Genomic DNA, 13,981 nt, shown 5'->3' with positions numbered 1-13,981 from the left:
ACATCTTATCCGGTCTACTAAAAACAGACGTCTGAAAGATTGGATCAGATGATAATGGAGTATAAATAGACAGACGGTTTGTTTACATCTGACCGCCCAAGCTAAGCAGAAAAAGACCAGCCATTCAACTGCTCAGCAAAGATCAGAGGACAGATTCCCTGCTGAGCAGGCAGACTCCAACGGAGCCCACCCTATGTGTAATTAGCCTTGCCCGTGGTCTCTCTTCAGCTGATCCTTACCACATTTATGACTTTCCATGACTTGGTTTTCACTGCATCTCTGTGTGGAGGGGACAATTTTGGTAGAGGCAGGGTTTTGTTGTCTCATGTCAGAGCCCTCAACAATATGTTACCTCAACATTTCATATCCCGATATGTGCATGTTATACCACATGCTTGTATTAAAAAGTATCCTATTCTCTTTGTACAGTACTGTGTTAAATACCTGGTGTTCCTGCCAAGCCCCCTGTTTTCCTGTTTCAAATTGACCGCACTAGGCATAGAAGCGCATCCTTCCCAGTGTGGTTTTCTGGCTGAGCTGGGAAGACAGCCTGACTGTCCTCCAATGGCCAAGCTTTTTGCTGCCCCCACCCCCCTGTACAGTAATTTACTGGGAACATAATTATACTGCTGTTTCTCCACCCAAGCCCCTTATGCAAATGAGAACAGAGATTATAGTATTTATGATATATAGATATACAGTATCTCAAAAAAGTGAGTACACCCCTCAAATTTTTGTAAATATATTATTATATCTTTTCATGTGACAACACTGAAGAAATGGCACTTTACATTGTAGCAAAGTAGTGAGTGTACAGAATGTATAAAAGTGTAAAAGTGTAAAGCTCTATGATATTCTATAGTCACAGCATACATTTTCATTTTAGAACATCTTTTGTAAGAACAAAACAAACAATAGTTTTTATAATTTACTGGCCATCTCTTTCACCAACTTCCTGGATTCCCTGCATGCTTTGCAGGTTCTCATCTGCTGCTTGCTTTCAATTTGCACTACATATCCCATGGCACCTTGCTAAATGCAAGCAGCACTATGACACCTGAAATGTTTCTTCTCAGCACTTCTGCAGTTCAGAATGCAGGCTCTGTAAAATGTATGACACTGTAGTGCCTATTCACAGAGCACAGTGAATTAAAGAAAGTAAATATGTGAGGATATTCACAAAGGCAGTTTACAAACTTCAAGATCATTCAGCTTAGTCAAAAACAGCTGAAACACAATGCAAAAATGAATACATGATTTTACACTTTGACTATAGATATGCTTTACAGAAAACCTGTACTTTTCCCATTCAGTAAAAAGCAACAGGTCTGCATAGAACCCTATCCCCATCAGAATAGACATACTTTTCTTGCCCTCTTTCAAAGATTCATGCATCACCAGGAGCCAAAAAAAAAAAAGTCAGGTAAGTCAGGCAACAAAGAGATAGCTGACTATGTAGCTGCATTGGGCCCCATTGGCACTATCAAAAGGGATTATATAGTCTTGGTTAAGCTATGACTCCAGCAGCAGAGGTTATGTACATGGATCTGCATTAAACCGGTAGTAAACCTCGGCTGTTAAAAAAAAACATACCTGTAAGGCAATTGCATAATGTGCTAGTATATATTGCATACTAGCACATAATGAAATACTTACCTTGAAACAAAAATTTCCAGTGGTGCCTGGTCACCGCTGAGAGGGCTGACATCTTCACTCTGTCTTTCTTCCAGGTTTGCACACTTCGGCTGAGTGATGGGCCAAAACCGCGATGACGTGACTGCACGAATGTGCGCAGGAGCACTCGGTTCAGGCACAAAGCTCTGAAGGTCCGGCAAGGTATGCTGGACCTGCAGAGTGCATGTGCCGTTGACATCAATGGCTGCATCCAGGGTGAATATCTCCTAAACTGTGCACATTTAGGGGATATTAATTTTATCTACAGGTAAGCCTTATTTATGGGCTTACCTGTAGGTAAAAATCACAAAGCTGGCTTTACTACTGCTTTAAAGGGAATCTGGTGCTATTCATTAGATAGGCAAAACTTATTCCCTTTAAGAGTTTTTTAATTCTACATTTAGTCAAGAGCCACTAACTATGCATATGGATTAATTCTTTTTGTATTATTGGTTTTAATATTAATGTTTTTAATATTATTCTACACTTAAAAAGTTAAGGATGTTAAGATGTAAAGTTAAGGATGGTTGTCAGATGTATTCCATGTATGTCAGTTTCATAGAACATAGAATGTTAACTGCCCTGTAGCCCTTCAGTAACTGAAAAGAACTGGCTTCCAGGCTGCCTTGGCTAGCAGAGGTGATGGCGGCAATTGCTACTTGCCAATCTACACTTACTGCGAAGATCAAGGTAGTAAAACTGGACGTAGGCCTCATACGCCAAGACATGCCAAACTCTGCTCCAGAGTGACGAAGACCGAACAGCGGATCGATCAGAGGACGAGGTCCTGGAACAACCTTCAAGCCTTCAAATTGGCCTGCCTGAGTGAGCTGAGGGGGGAGCCTGACAGGCTTCGTGGAAGGCATGCTGTGCACCCTCCTCCCTGATGCCCCCTTGTCCCCCCACTACAACGTGGAGAGGGCCCACCATGTCCCACCTAAGCATGTCCCCTCAGGAGCTCCCCCGAGAACCTTCATCCTCCGCATGCTGAACTTCTGGGAGTGGGACGAAATTCTCCATGCCTCCAGGCTGTTGGTTGAATTGCGCTTCCAAAAAAATAAACTGATGATCTTCCCGGACTACTCTGTTGAGACGCAAAAGCTACACAAATCGTTTGTGAAAGCGACAATGAGGACCTGCAATATCCGTTATAGTGTGCTCTTCCCAGCCCGCCTTCTGGTCCAGGATGGAGAGAAGACACGCTTCTTCCACTCATCAAGGGGGGCCTCTGCCTGGCTGGATTCCCTACCACCGATCCGTTTATCTGGATAGCAGTGAGTTCTTTATCTCCTTCTGACACTACACTTTGGGTCATCCCGGTCTGTGGCATGCCTGTCCAGTTCCCTGCACCTGTTGTCCCCTTTGAGGGTTTGCCCCTCAGCCACCCACAGGGATCCTCATTATGAGCAGACTTCCTCCTAGTTCTTATCCTTGGGTTACCCCCCCCCCCCTGTTGACTGTCCTGATGGGGTACTGGAGAGCCCATGGGTAATATTTACTGGGACTGTGGTGCAGGTTGTTGGGGGTGGTCTACATTATTATTAAACCTAGGCTTCAGACTGTTCCTGTTTTTCCCTGCAACATAAGTTTTGTGCCCCTGACATGGTCAGGAGACTCAGCCAGTATCTCTCCCCTCTGTTCGCCAAAGCAACAGCAGAACACCTAGCAGAACACACATTTCCATGTTGGATTATACTCTTATTGCAGTGGGGTACTTAAATACCTGTTCCCTTATTTTCTCCTAAGACTCTACCACAACCCTCACCAGCACTTATAACTAGTGGAGGTGATCAGTGTGGAGAACTGACCTGCTTGCCTGAGCCCCCCCCCCCCTCATTAGATTCGGAGGGGTCCAGCTTGTCTCTTGCATGGATCCCCCTTGCAGCCAGCATGCTGAGTTGGGACTTGGGTTTGGAAGCCCTTATCAGTTTTGGGAAAAGGTGGGGTGGGGGGGAATTGTTGCCCCTTAGGGGCTGGTTTGTTCGTTTTATAAAGCCATACTTTAAGATGTTTGATCGCTAACCTATTACCGGTCATGGTTAATACCTCAACATTGCCTTTGCACTGTGATTGCTCCATCCGGGTCCGAATGCCAGGTCATTCACTGTCTCAGCCACAATAATCTAAACCTCCTGAGTGCTCCAGCACCTATGTTTGTCCTTAACATTCTATCTTGGAACACTAGGGGTCTGAACTCCACAGTATACTCCAGGAAACCCACCTGGCGGGCAGCAAAACGCTAGCTCTTAAAAAAAACAATAAAAAAACATGGGTAGGCTACCACTACCACTCCACCTACTCCAACTTTGCAAGGGTTGCAAGTGTACTTGTACTCAAGACTCTCCCCTTCAGACTCCTGGACTTGGCATTGGACCTGGACGGCAGATATGTAATTATTAATGCTAGAGTTCTCTCCCAGACATTGTAGGTCTATATTTTCCTCCACCAGCATCGCTGCAGCTATTGAACCAAATAACAACCAAGATCACAGAATTTGCCATGTTGTACTGCTAGGTGACTTTAATATGGCTCCTGATCCAGGCATGGACAGACTAGCAACACTGACCCCACTACGTTGGCTTGGCGACATGGGCAGAGACTTATGGTCTGGCAGATGTCTGGAGATGGAGACACCCTCAATCTCGGGCCTACACTTTCCACTCTGCATCACACAGATCCTTTTCCTGTATTGAGCTAATTTTTGCTGGGAGATCTGTCCTCTCTAAGGTCCAGGAGGCCAAGTTACTGCCCAGAGGCATATTGGACCACGCACCTTTGCTCTTGAGCTTAGGCGCTCCGGGCTCCCTCACAGACAAACTATGGAGGCTCTCTAGATTTTGGGTTTCTGACCCGGAGGTACACACACAATTTAGAAGAGAGTTGGAGGGATACTGAGCAGCCAACCCGGGTTCTGCGGAGACCACAGTAGTGTGGGATGCCTTTAAGGCATTCACGAGAGGGCAATATCAGACCATCATTGCTAAGATTAGGAAAGGGAGGTTAGAGCTGAATCAGAAGCTGGCACACAGGAGGCGCTCTATGTTAGATCTTGAGGTCCCCAAACACTACTTCAGACTGCAATCTCTGACCAGGGAGGTCCTCTCCCTCCGTACCTCCCTTACACAGAAGAAGTTACTAGCACAATCCCAATGCATATTTGAGCAGGGGAAAAGATCAGGGAAGCTTCTGGCCTGGCTCTCCAGGGAACATTCAGGTGGTATGAGCATTCCCCATATCCTCAGCCCTAGTGGAGACCTCCTTTATACCCACGAAGAAATAAACCGCTGCTTCGCCACATACTATCACGCTACACTTCTAGCGTGACCTATAGGGAGGGCAAACTGACATCCTATTTAGAGGACATAGATATCTCAGTTCTGACTTCCACCTTTAGGAACAGACGGGTCCATCACAGTAGAGGAAATATTTAAGGCACTCAAAACACTGCAGTCGGGCAAAACTCCTGGCCCTGACGGTATTCTAGTAGAGCTTTAAAAATAATATGCAGACGTCCTTGCCACTAGATTTCACGCTATGATGGTCAAAATCAGAGTCAAAGACACTTTCCCAATCCATTGGAGAGGCAGTCATAGTAGTGATCCCTAAGCCGGAGAAGGACCCTTCCCTGTGCTCCTCATATTAGCCTATTAAATGTAGATGCAAAACTACTAGCCAAAATATTAGCCAACAGACTAAACATAGTGATCAGAACTCTTGTTCACCCCGACCAAATGGGATTCATGCTGGGTAGATGCACAGATATCAACACCAGGAGACTCGTCAGCCACATTGCCAGAGCAAACCAGGAAGGTGATGGGCTGGTGGCCTCTCTGGACGCGGAGAAAGCTTTTGACTCCCTTGAGTGGAGAGATCTGTGGCCAGTTCTTGCTAAATTTGGCTTTGGCCCTAAATTCATGTCATGGGTAAAGATGCAGTATGCTAATCCACAAGCTAGGGTCCAGATGAATGGTTGTTTATCGGAACAATTTCCGCTGAACCGCGGAACGAGCAGGGGTGTCTCCCATCTCCAGGGCTGTTTGGCCTGGCATTGGAACCCCTGGCCACCCTCATTCAAGCGGACAGTTAAGGGAGGGGTATACAGGTTGGGACCATTGAAGAAAAGCTCCCCCTTTACTCGAATGATGCACTGCTTTATCTAGAGGATGCATCCACATCCCTTCAAAAAGCACTATCCCTATCTGATCAGTTCAGTGGCTACTCAGGCATACGCATCAACTGGGATATGTCTCTACTTTTCTCGCTGCACTCCTCATTCACTTGATACCCAGACACAGCTTAAATAGGTGGAAGAGTTTAAAAACGTGGGCATTAAGGTCACCAGTGAGATAGGAGACTGTATGAGCAATAACATACAGCCCCTTATGTTGCAGGTCACCACCAAATGTGCAGCATGGTGCACACTCCCCTGACACCTGTAGGTAGGGTAAACCTACTAAAAATTGTGTATTTACCTCATTTTCTATACTTTTTCAGGAACACCCCATCACATCTCCCCAAAAGCTTCAAGAGATTAGAGGGACTGATGGTGTCCCTCGTCTGGCCCTAGGGTGGCAAAACGAATACTGTACCCTTCCCCTTTCGGGAGGAGGTTTCGCGCTCCCAAACTTCCAAATTTATTATTGGGCAGCCATCCTTTTCACCGTACGCTGGTGGTTTTCTCAGCCCAGAAAAAACCCAGTGGTTACATTAGAAGCGGCCATCCTGGGGTCATATGCAGCGTTTAGCAAACTAGCATTTAGGGGGAGGCAAGCTGACCCCTCCGTAACTACCTCTATGAAGACCACAATAAGGGTCTGTCAGGAAGCTAGAGCAGTATGTAAAAAACCCTTTCAAATATCCCCTTACATGCCCTTATGGGGGGGAATACAATGCTATCCCATCTAAATCCTTTACCGGACCCTTCACTATGGGCAAGGAAACATATCACTAAGGATGGTAAACTCATGACATTTCAGGAATTGAAAGTCCTGTACTCAATATCCAACTCATGGGAATTTAGATAATGGCAGTTGAGACATGGTTTTAGGACACAATTTCCAGAAATTGGATTCTATACAGCGTCTTAATTTCCAGTACGATGGGGAAACCCCTTTCCTCTCTGTACCTCTACTTGACGGTTGCCCATGACATTAAACCAACCCAATCTCTGGACAAGTACAAGACAGTCATTTAGAAGCTTGGTGACAAGGAATGGTAGGAATTTGTCTCCACGTTTATTCGCTCGATGATAGTGGCGAAAGACAGATTTATTCAGCTCAAATTTCTCCACAGGGCCTTCTACACCCCACAGAGACTAGCCCGCATATACCCTCAACTGGATCCATTGTGCCTCAGATGTAGACGGGAGGAAGGTTCATTCTGGGACACAGATCCCGTTGGACCCCCTGACCCTCCTATTGAGCAACTTAGATGAGGTGCAGGGAGACAGGTATACTAAGCTACAGTATGTATGACATTCTTCCTGTTCTATGCTAGAAGGGAAATAATTGCTAAGATGGAAGTCAGCAGGGCCACCCACAAGAGACTCTTGGTGCCTTTCCATACACTCGGTACTACCCCTCTACAGATTCCCATATGAGAGCGGGCAGTGCCCAGCAAATTTCAACAAAGTCTGGTCAGGGTGGCTAGACGCCAATGGCTAAGTACCAAGAGACAACCTGAAAGATTACATGGGGAAGAGGTCATCTCATTTGAACTCCATTTTTACTCACCCTCCTCCCCACCCCCCCACCCCCCCCCCCCCCCGAGAAATATCTCACTTTTCAATTACATAGGCTATACAGTATGTATGGGCATAGGATGTGGAAAGATTATGCTTGTGGAGAACCCTAGTTGTCGGTAGGAATAACTCGATACCTACCTAGAAGGTACCCAATTGGTCTGGGGATTAGACTGCTATAGACTTCATCCTGTTTTCTATCTGTGTATGGTTGTATTTCTACTGATTATGACATTGTAACGGCAATTTGTTTTTTTTACAATAAACATTTCTGTTAAAGAAAAAAAAAGGGTTAACTTTTTAAAAAGAAAGTGATCAATGACTACTAAGTCATGTTTTTGGCGTTTAAAATTATTGACCAGTAGATAATGAGGTGCTGCTGACATCTTCATTGCTTGGATCTGCAGATCTGGTGCCTCAGATATCGGTTATTTCCTGCATCTATTATCAGACCGCTACACGTACTTACCATCATATGTTCCACTCTCCAGCAAGACTCCGCTGTCTTCTAATGCTTTGAACTGTTCTACAGTAATGAAATTATAATCAACACCGGGGACTTCGCCATCTCTTGGTGATCGCGTTGTACCTAAAGTGAAACAAATACCATGAGTGTACAGGCTTAGATTGCTGAGTTAGGATTACTAAACCAATGATAAAAAAAGAATACACTTCACATGAAGAACTGGACCCTTGGGGACTATGTAAATTAGAGGCCAGAATGCAAATCCAAATACAATTTGGATAAAAAAAAAAGTTCAAGAAGTTTAAGAGAGCTCTTTGGTATGAAACTAGGGCAATGAATAATGTAGGAAGAGGGAGCGCAAAGAACAGACAAGTTTTTGTGAAGTCTGGGAGGCATGGCAAAGACTGAATGGGAACATAGTTTGTTTTCCATGAACTAAACACTGAATACATTTAAAAAAAATGTGGAATCAAGATTGCAGTACCAGAATGACATTGGAATTGTTTTTGAAAACTTTTCTGCTCCCTCTTTTGCACAAAACGATATCTCCAAATTGGCCATACATAAATTGCATGCTGTTTTTGGTATAGTATCTCACAAAAGTGAGTACACCCCTCACATTTTTGTAAATATTTTATTCTATCTTTTCATGCGAACACTGAAGAAATCACACTTTGCTACAATGTGAAGTAGTAAGTGTACAGCTTGTATAACAGTGTAAATTTGCTGTCCCCTCAAAATAACTCAACACACAGCCATTAATGTCCAAACCCCCGGCAACAAAAGTGAGTACACCCCTAAGTGAAAATGTTCAAATTGAGCCCAAAGTGTGCACTGCTTTAACCCTCTTAGGCATGGAGTTCACCAGAGCTTTGCAGGTTGCAACTGGAGTCCTCTTCCACTCCTCCAGGACAACATCACAGATGCTCAATAAGGTTTAGGTCTAGAGACATGCTTGGCCAGTCCATCACCTTTACCCTCAGTTTCTTTAGCAAGGCAGTGGTCATCTTGGAAGTATGTGTTTGGGGTCGTTATGTTGGAATACTGCCCTGTGGCCCAGTCTCCGCAGGGAGGGATCAAGCTCTGCTTCAGTATGTCACAGTACATGTTGGCGTTCATGGTTCCCTCAATAAACTGTAGCTCGCCAGTTTTCGGCAGCACTCATGCAGCTCCCACCACCATGCTTTGCTGTAGGCAAGACACACTTGTCTTTAAACTCCTCACCTGGTTGCCGCCACACATGCTTGACACCACCTGAACCAAACATGTTTATCTTGGTCTCATCAGACCACAGGACATGGTTTCAGTAACCCATGTCCTTATTCTGCTTGTCTTCAGCAAACTGTTTGCAGGCTTTCTTGTGTATCATCTTTAGAAGAGGCTTCTTCTAGGAAGAAAGCCATGCAGACTAATTGTATGCAGTGTGCGGCATATGGTCTGAGCACTGACAAGCTGACTCCCGACCACTTCAACCTCTGCAGCAATGCTGGCCGCACTCATACAGCTATTTCCCCAAAGACAACCTCTGAATAGGACGCTGAGCATGTGCGCTCAACTTCTTTGGTCGTCCATGGCGAGGCCTGTTCTGAGTGGAGCCTGTCCTGTTAAACCGATGTATGATCTTGGCCACCATGCTGCAGCTCAGTTTCAGGGTCTTGGCAAGCTTTTTATAGCCTAGGCCATCTTTATGTAGAGCAACAATTCTTTTTTTTTTCTTCAAATCCTCAGAGAGTTCTTTGCCTTAAGGGGGCATGTTGAATTTCCTGTGACCAGTATGAGAGAGTTAGAGCGATAACACCAAATTTAACACACCTGCTCCCCATTCACACCTGAGACCTTGTAACACTAACGAATCACATGACACCGGGGAGGGAAATGGCTAATTGGGCCCAATTTGGGCATTTTTACTTATGGGCGTACTCACTTTTGTAGCCAGCGGTTTAGGTATCAATGGCTGTGTGTGTTATTTTGAGGGGACAGCAAATTTACACCGTTATAAAAGCTGTACACTCACTACTTTACACTGTAGCAATTTAAAGTGTAATTTCTTCAGTGTTGTCACATGAAAAGATATAACAACATTTTTACAAAAATGTGAGGGGTGTACTCACTTTTGTGAGATACTGTACAATGTGTATGATGAAGCACCTCGTACAGATGCCACCATGTTTTTTTTTAGCCTATAAACATATTAAACAAGAAAAATGAAAACCAGAATATGTTACTGTAGTCAGCATGCTGTCCGATTTATCTGCACACCTTTCATTGGTCTGTGCAGTCAATAAATCAATCTACAAAGTCTCACATAGGATGTCTTGCTAAAATCAATGAAATGCTACATATCTGTTATTCCTTGAACTCTCTAGGACTTTATTTTAAGTGGTCCAAAACTCAATTTTTTTTTTTAACTTAATGCATTATCTGCATTAAGGCAACAACTCCATGCTACCTAATCTAACAACACCCCACCCATGAACATCTACCTGACTGAGTCACCGATCCAGTGCTGTCCCAGCTTGCAGCACCGCTCTCCTTTCTTCCTGGTCTCAGAGAAGTAACTGAGGGCAGCACAAGCCATAAGCTACTGCTGTTGTAAGTCAAACTCCTGTGAGGTGGAAGTGGGGGCATGGTTTAATGGCATTGTGTTTGTCTATAGGCGCAGACAGACTGGCTTGGGAGAATATGCCCACACAGGTGCCCTTTAGTACAACGTTTGCCGAGTGGGCACCTGGTGGAAAGGACAGGACAATACTGATGAGGGACTGAAAAAAATATATGACGGCCTCCCCTGTGCACGCTCCCTGTGCGCCCCCTGCAGTGTGCACACGGAGCGCACTGTGGTCACCGAGTCACTGAGACTTGGGTGATCAACGATCTGAGTAAGGGGGTCAGTCCCAGCCCCTTGCCATGTGATCAGCTGTCAGCCAATGACAGCTGATCACATGATCAAAACAAAAGTTCAGTGATATTTTTTTTTTCTCCTCATGCTGACAGCGGAGGAGTAAACACCAGCTCAGCTTAAAGGGACATCGGTCCCTTTATGCCTCAAATTGAACCTGAAAGTGCCCACAAGTGCCACCTATCTATGCCCACAAGTGCCACCTATCTATGCCCACCAGTGGTGGCAATCAGTGCCACATAGAAGTGCTGCCAATCAGTGTAACCATTCAGTGCCCATCACTGCCACCCATCACTGCCACCTATCAGTGCCCATCACTGCCACCTTATGAGCGTACATCAATGACGGACCAAAAATTACCCGTTTAAAATGTTTATAACAAAATAAAAAAATTTTTTTTTTTTTTTTAAATTGGGTCTTTTTACATTTTTTTAACAAAAAATAAAAAATTGCAGAGGTGATCAAATACCACCAAAAGAAAGCTCTATTTGAAGGAAAAAAAAAATGATAAAATGTAATTTTGGAACAAAGTGCGACAGCGCTGAAAGCTGAAAATTGGTCTGGATAGGAGGGGGGGTTAAGTGCCCACTAAGCAAGTGGTTAAACCCACAAGTGTTTTTTTTTTGTTTTTGTTTTTTTAGCACTACTATTTCTCTATATTGTCTTTTGAAATTTACAAATGCAGCAATTTAGGAACTGGATGAAAAGTTTATCCCTGAGAAACACTTTTTGAAAGATAGAAAGTGCATTTTATATACAACTATAAAGATCAGACCAAAATCGCTGGTGACATCGCTGGCTCCTGTGTCAGGTGACAGACACATAATGGGCTACTATGCGATGCATTATGCTTTACCTTTGCAGGGAGACAAAGAAGTAAACCCATCAGGGTTTACTTCCTCTTTAACCACTTCCTGACCAGCGCACGACGATGTACGTCGACAGAATGGCACGGGCAGGCATATTGGCGTACATGTACGTCCAATATTCGTTGCCGCCGTGCCATCGGGAGCGCGCCGCCGGCGGCGCGCTCCCGCGCTGGTCGGGACCCCCGTGAGTCCAGTCGCAGGACCCGCGGACTCGATCGCCGCGGGCATCTCCGCGATCGTCTCACGGAGCGGCCGAATGGAGGAAATGCTGTATAAACAACATTTTTCCATTCTGCCTAGCAAATAGTGACGCTGATCTCTGCTCCATGTGATTGGAGCAGAGATCAGTGTACACTAAATGAAAGCCCAACCCCCCCACAGTTAGTAACACACCCCTAGGAACACTTAAGCCCTACACTGCCACCCACTGGTTAACCCTTTCACTGCCAGTGTCATTTACACAGGAATCACTGCATTTATATAGCAGTGATTACTGTATAAATGACAATGGTCCCAAAAATGTGTCAAAAATGTCCGATGGGTCCCCCACAATGTCGCAGTCACAATAAAAATCGCAGATCGCCACCATTACTAGTAAAAAAAAAAATAATAAAAAATTATTAATAAAAATGCTATAAAACTATCCCTATTTTGTAAACGCTATAACTTTTGCGCAAACCAATCAATAATCGCTTATTGCGATTTTTTTTACCAAAAATATGTAGAAGAATACGTATCGGCCTAAACTGAGGGAAAAAAATGTTTTTTTATATATTTTTGGGGGATATTTATTATTACAAAAAGTAAAAAATTATGCGTTTTTTTCAAAATTATCGCTCTATTTTTGTTTATAGCGCAAAAAATAAAAACCGCAGGGGTGATCAAATACCACCAAAAGAAAGCTCTATTTGTGGGAAAAAAAGGACGTTAATTTTGTTTGGAAGCCACGTCGCACGACCGCGCAATTGTCAGTTAAAGCGACGCAGTGCCGAATCGCAAAAAGTGGTCTGGTCTTTGACCAGCAAATTGGTCCGGTCTGAAAGTGGTTAATATCTGATGTGCTCACCAACCAGTAAGAGATTATTAAGTTGGTGAAGATTTACAACTTACTCAAATGTTGCAAAAAATAAACAAAATAAAAGCATGAGGGTCTATATCAAATACGATTTAAGGAACCTGACATGTCTAATTATTACTGTATTCATAAATATTCATCATCCTAAACACAATTAGACGGGGATAGGACTAGATCAGTTCAGGACATCTACCATCTATTCCAGAGCGCCACCAAAGGTCCTGGACAAAAGATAATAAATATTGCAGTCCAGCTTTCTAGACACTGCCAGAACGATCATCAGAAAGACAAATGTGTAGATGTTTTAAATGCGATTTAATGAATTTGAAGTCTTCAAATCTCCATATAAACTTTCCTTCAGTACAAACACAATAAAGAGTATTTAGTAACAAATAGTTTGGCAACACATAAACCTTAAACACCCTCTAAAAAAAAGCTTACACTGTTAAAATTGTTAACTTCTTGTGTTCTAGGCAATATAGATGTTAGATGTCATTTCAGCCTTATTTATAACAGATCAGGCATATGGCTACTTTGGACTACAGCATTAAATATCAATTAGTTGTTTTTTAAGGGGAGGGGATCTCCAGTGTTGTAAGATAGGTAAGGGTTGTCTAAATCCACAGAAAATCTCATTGCAAATGGTGGTCCAAATATGGGTACATTTTTAATGCTGTCAATGTGGACTTCTGAAAACGTTAATCCCTGGTCCATCATTCCAATGTTTTGGCCTCCAAGCTTTTAGAAATCATCCAGACGACAGCTTCGTTGTTGTTTTTCTTTTTTGTACCCCTCTTCACTGCAGGCTTGTACATGCATGTATTTCTAATTTTATATATTTTTTATAAACGTATTTTTTTTACTGCATTTAATCTACTCTAAGAGGAGGCCTTTTTCTTTTTTCTTTTCCCCTTTCTTATTTTTGATATACCTACTATGATGTGAGTACTTCCTACGTTGGAGTTTAAGCGGAGGATATCCTACATTGGACACCCCGTTTATACAGAGTACGGAAGACGGCTTGGCGGAGTGGAGGTTCACACCATCCCACTGAGAGGATTGCTGTTCATTACAGCTTGATGCCTGACTGACTCACCACTAAGGTGTGTGGGTCCATACCTTCGGGTAAGAGTACCCATTACTTATCTCTGTTTATCCAGTACGCTGTATTACCTGCATGAGCAGCTTTGGAAGGGTGTCGCTATGATGGTACCTTCAGTGTTCCATTTTACATTTACTGGAAGTTGGGCACTCCTGT

At 43.8% G+C, this 13,981-nt stretch overlaps 1 protein-coding gene across 3 annotated transcripts in view; it reads right to left on the bottom strand.

The window, feature by feature from the left end:
• The window catches only part of MAGI3 (membrane associated guanylate kinase, WW and PDZ domain containing 3), a 497,671-nt gene that overhangs the window by 245,809 nt on the left and 237,881 nt on the right, over positions 1-13,981 (bottom strand). For all 3 annotated transcript variants that reach the window (XM_077481559.1, XM_077481557.1, XM_077481558.1), the window contains exon 3: positions 7,884-8,003. In XM_077481559.1, the coding sequence (XP_077337685.1) occupies positions 7,884-8,003 (120 nt within the window). The remainder of the gene's footprint in view (positions 1-7,883; positions 8,004-13,981) is intronic.

Source organism: Lithobates pipiens, unplaced genomic scaffold (assembly GCF_037356315.1).
Source record: "Lithobates pipiens isolate NorthernLeopardFrog02 unplaced genomic scaffold, aLitPip1_a1.2 Scaffold_16, whole genome shotgun sequence".
Taxonomy (NCBI): Eukaryota; Metazoa; Chordata; class Amphibia; order Anura; family Ranidae; genus Lithobates; species Lithobates pipiens.
Note: the sequence above shows the minus strand (reverse complement) of the source record. Positions and strands in the feature narration are given on the sequence as shown.